Source organism: Panicum virgatum, chromosome 9K, assembly GCF_016808335.1.
Source record: "Panicum virgatum strain AP13 chromosome 9K, P.virgatum_v5, whole genome shotgun sequence".
NCBI classification, from domain to species: domain Eukaryota; kingdom Viridiplantae; phylum Streptophyta; class Magnoliopsida; order Poales; family Poaceae; genus Panicum; species Panicum virgatum.
The window spans coordinates 31,459,424-31,464,031 of NC_053144.1; the positions used below are offsets into that span (position 1 = coordinate 31,459,424).

The window sequence follows — 4,608 nt, forward strand, 5'->3', positions numbered from 1 at the left end:
TTTGTGTGTGGAACCTGTTTAGCTGGGTTCGAGACTCTTTGATGAGTATACGAGGGTCTGCATCTATTTTTTTTTAAAAAATATATATTCGAGTCTTACCATGTTATGTGATAAGGTGACTTCCGGTCACCCAAGGAGCAAAATATAACATTTCCTAGAACACCCTGGACCTGGCCTGGATAAGTCCAGAGAGAAAATTTCTTAAAAAAAACTCACAAGGGGCATTGCTTATGGGATCAACTCACTAACTACAGCTTCAATCGGGGAACTGATCCCACTAAATAATATAACGGTTGGGAACCAGCTGCGTGATCATCCACTGATCCACCTTGAACTTGTTGATGGTATACGGCCCTAGAATAACATTCACGTCATTGTAACCCATGTTTGAAAATTGAAGTGTACGCTTCCACTCGATACGTATACATTGCAAACAGTCCTTAATTTAGCTACTATATCCTTTGGTATCTTCGGGAGCCGGGCGAACCGGCGAATAGAAAAGGGCACGCTGGTTAGTAAGAAAACCGAGCTTCCCCATTTGACTTTGACCTTTCTAGCCGGATACGTGTGGTAGCATGTTTCGGCTACCTACTGACTGACTGGTGACACACCACACACGTGATCGGCTCTATAAGGACTGCAGGGAGGTCGTTGCTTGACTTGCCGAGAGTACACTGTGCCAGAGAGAGAGAGAGAGAGAGAGAGAGAGAGAGAGAGAGAGAGAGAGAGAGAGAGAGGTGGACAAGCTTAGCTAGCCGGACGAGAAGCCATGGGAGAAGAGGAGCAAAGGAATTGCAATGGACGGAAGGAGGGGAGGAAGAAGAGCAAGTATGCCGTAGCGTGCTCCATTGTTGGCTCTATCATCTCCATCCTAATGGGCTACGGTAAACTCTCTCTCTCTCTCTCTCTCTCTCTCAACAATAAAACTTGATGACGAATGATTGGAAGTTGGCGTATAAAGCTTCATTCAGTCCAGAAACGAAGTTAAAAGTCATCACTGCAAGTCTACAACATGGTTCGAGCCATGTGCATTATTTTCTTGATCACGTTGACAGTCGAAGTGTTGTTGACTACGTTTCCTCTGAGTTGTTTGTGATAGATTTTAAATTATTTTATTTATATTTTTCTAGTTTTTAGAAATACAACGCAAACGAGCATATCCGAAAGAGCAGACCTGCAGATCTTGAGACTCCTGAACTAGAGTTATTTTGCTTAAGTGGCGGGTAGTGTCCGCAATGTTTCACAAGCCAGTAAGTGTTCCCAATTTCACAACTTAATTAAGACATACAAAAATTAACGCAAATTTCAAATGTATAGCAATTTATTAGAAACAATGAATTCAGTTCATGTACTACTGCAAGGGGAATCACAACCGAGCCAATGGGCAATTGGGTATATGCAGACACCGGTGTGATGAGCGGCGCGATGCTGTTCATCAAGGACGACCTCAAGACGAACGACGCGCAGGTGCAGGTCCTCGCCGGCATCCTCAACATCTGCGCCCTCGTCGGTTCTCTCACCGCCGGCCGCATCTCTGACTGGGTCGGCCGCCGCCGCACCATCTCCTTTGCGGCTTGCATCTTCTTCGTGGGTTCCGTCCTCATGGGCCTGGCGCCCAACTTCGCCACGCTCCTGGTCGGCCGCTGCGTCGCAGGCGTCGGCGTCGGCTACGCGCTCATGATCGCACCCGTCTACGCGGCCGAGATCGCCTCCGCGGAGTCCCGCGGCGCGCTCAGCTCGCTCCCTGACATCTGCATCAGCCTCGGCATCCTCCTCGGTTACGTGGCCAACTACCTGCTCGCCAAACTGCCTCTTATCTACGGCTGGCGCGCCATGCTGGGGCTCGGCGCGCTCCCGAGCGCCCTGCTCGCGGTCGGCGTGTTCGCGATGCCCGAGTCGCCGCGGTGGCTCGTCATGCAGGGACGAGCCGAGGAGGCGCTCGCCGTGCTGCGGCGCGAGTGCGAAACGGAGGACGAGGCGCAGGTGCGGCTGGCGGAGATCAAGACCGCGGCCGGGCTCGCCGTTGACTCCGCCCCGGGCGTGGCCGCGCCGAAAAGCAGCGGCAAGGGCGTGTGGAGGGAGCTGTTCGTGCACCCGACGCCGCCCGTGCGGCGCATCCTGGTGGCAGCCCTGGGCGTGCACTTCTTCAATCACCTGACGGGCATCGAGGCGGTGCTGCTCTACAGCCCGCGCATCTTCAAGGCCGCCGGCATCGCGACCCGGAACGAGATCCTCGGGGCGACCGTCGGCGTGGGCGTGACCAAGACGGTGTTCATCCTGGCCGCCATCCTGCTCGTGGACCGCATCGGCCGGCGGAGGCTCTACCTCTCCAGCCTGGCGGGCATCATCGCCTCGCTGGCCTGCCTCGGGCTCGGGCTCACCGTCGTCGAGCGCTCGGCGCCGCACCACGCGGCGCAGTGGGCGGTGGTGCTGGCCATCGCCACGGTGTTCACCTTCGTGGCGTCTTTCTCCATCGGCGTGGGCCCCGTCACGTGGACCTACAGCTCGGAGGTGTTCCCGCTCCGGCTGCGAGCGCAGGGCACCAGCGTGGGCGTGGCCATCAACCGCTTGATAAACGCCACGGTGTCCATGACGTTCGTGTCGCTGTACAAGGCGATGACCATCGGCGGCGCCTTCTTCCTGTTCGCGGGGCTGTCCGTGGTGGCCGCCGCGTTCTTCTACTTCCTCTGCCCAGAGACGCAGGGCCGGCCGCTGGAGGAGATCGAACAAGTGTTCAGCCACGGATGGTGCGCGCACCGCGGAAAGGTGCCGGCGGTGGAGATGCGGAAGTCGACGGTGGCCGAGGGCAACGCCAAGGCGCAACCGTGATGTGATGGGGCAACGGGAAGACAGAAGAGACGCACCTGTGTTTGTGTGCAGTTCTTTTTTTACTGTGTTTGTGAGCAGTTGTGCCACGGAATGCATGGGTAGATAATAGATTCACATGGGAATATGGGGCATTGGGGTAGAAAGATGGACTCCCTGTGTACACTCCTGCACCCACGCATAGCAAGTGTGGTTGTAGCAATCGTATTGTTTAGGGTTTGTTTGGTTCGAGTGACTAACCATGTCACATCAAAAGAATTTTAATATTTAAAAATATTAAATGAAGTTTAATTACAAAACTAATTGCAGAACTCTGGGACTAAATTGTGAGACAAATCTAATGAGGTATATTAATTTGTAATCAGCGGATGATTACTATAGCATTACAGTAGCAAATTATGGATTGATTAAGCTCATTAGATTCATCTCGCGAATTAGCACTCATCTGTCAAAAAAACATTTATAAACAAATTTTATTTGATATTCCTAAATGGATAGATTTCTTTTGATGTGACAGAGGCTAAAAAAAACTTCTGGAACCAAACAACACCTCAGAAGCAAGGTGGTGAAATGCTAGTATATTTGTAATTTTGTTTGCTTCCATTGCCGTCTCTTGGGCAGTTGCATGATGGCCAAATCGGCCGTACGACACACGGCACTACACGACACAGGGCCGGCTCTATGATTTTGAGTGCCCCCGAGCGAGCTTGAGGGCCTCTTGGACTAAATAATTTTTTAATATAATAAAGGAGATAATAATACTAATGACATATATATAATTTTTGAATGTGGCGGATAAAATAATTCGCCAACTCAATCTGCTTTCAAACCAAGAAGACACATTCTTGAGGGAGTTGTGGTCCTTCATGAAATACTACACGAACTCCAATGCAAAAAACTTAATGGAGTTAATTTAAAACTTGACTTTGAAAAGTCATATGATAAAGTCAATTAGAATTTTGTCCAGCAAACCCTATAGATGAAAGACTTTCCAGAACTGTGGTGTTTCTGGATTGAAGCTTTTGTAACAAAGGGAAGTGTAGAGATCAAAGTCAATGATGACATCAGTAAATAGATCCAAACGGAAAAGGGCTCGAGAGTTGAGATAGGGAGATCCATTGTCGCCTTTGCATTCAATTTGGTTGCAGATATGATGGCAATTTTGATTGAAAGGGCAAAACAGCATGGACAGATCTCAGGCCTTGTCCCACATCTAGTGGATGGTCGTATATCTATTTTACAATATGCAGATGATACAATCATTTTTATGGAGCATAACTTTGAGGAAGCCAAAAACATGAAGCTGTTGCTGACCATGTTTGAGTAGCTATCCGGACTCAAGATTAATTTTCATAAAAATGAATTGTTCTGCTTCATTGAAGCAAAAGAGGTGCAACAAGAATACATGAACATCTTTGGATGTAATGTTGGAGAGGCACCCTTCACATATTTGGGAATCCCCCTGCACTATAAATGAATCAGTAACAAAGATTGGAAAGTTATTAAGGATAGATTTGAAAGGAAGCTAAGCACATGGAAAAGTAAGCTGCTTTCGTATGGAGGTAGGCTCACTTTAATTAACTCGGTCCTCAGCAATCTTTCAGTCTATATGCTCTCCTTTGAGATTCCAAAAAAAGTTCTAAAGAAGTTAGATCACTTTAGATCAAGGTTCTTCTAGCAAGGGGATGTGCACAAAAGAAAACAAAGACTAACAAAGTGGAGCATAATGTGTAGACCTAAGGAGCAAGGTGGCCTAGGAATTATGGATTTAGAAACACAAAA

The 4,608-nt window shown here is 48.9% G+C and overlaps 1 protein-coding gene across 1 annotated transcript; it reads left to right on the forward strand.

Moving 5' to 3' along the window:
- The first annotated feature begins 730 nt into the window (after positions 1-730).
- LOC120651248 (probable polyol transporter 6) lies at positions 731-3,052 on the forward strand. Its single transcript, XM_039928685.1, has 2 exons — positions 731-884; positions 1,403-3,052. The coding sequence occupies exons 1-2, from the start codon at positions 770-772 to the stop codon at positions 2,827-2,829; spliced, it is 1,542 nt and encodes a 513-aa protein (XP_039784619.1). The 5' UTR covers positions 731-769; the 3' UTR covers positions 2,830-3,052.
- The last annotated feature ends 1,556 nt before the right edge of the window (positions 3,053-4,608 follow it).

Excerpts from the sequence above, each read along its gene's own strand:
- LOC120651248 (XM_039928685.1), top strand. The coding sequence starts at position 770 with ATGGGAGAAGAGGAGCAAAGGAATTGCAATGGACGGAAGGAGGGGAGG. Across the intron at positions 885-1,402 it reads CTCCATCCTAATGGGCTACG|ACACCGGTGTGATGAGCGGC; the intron begins GTAAACTCTCTC and ends GGGTATATGCAG.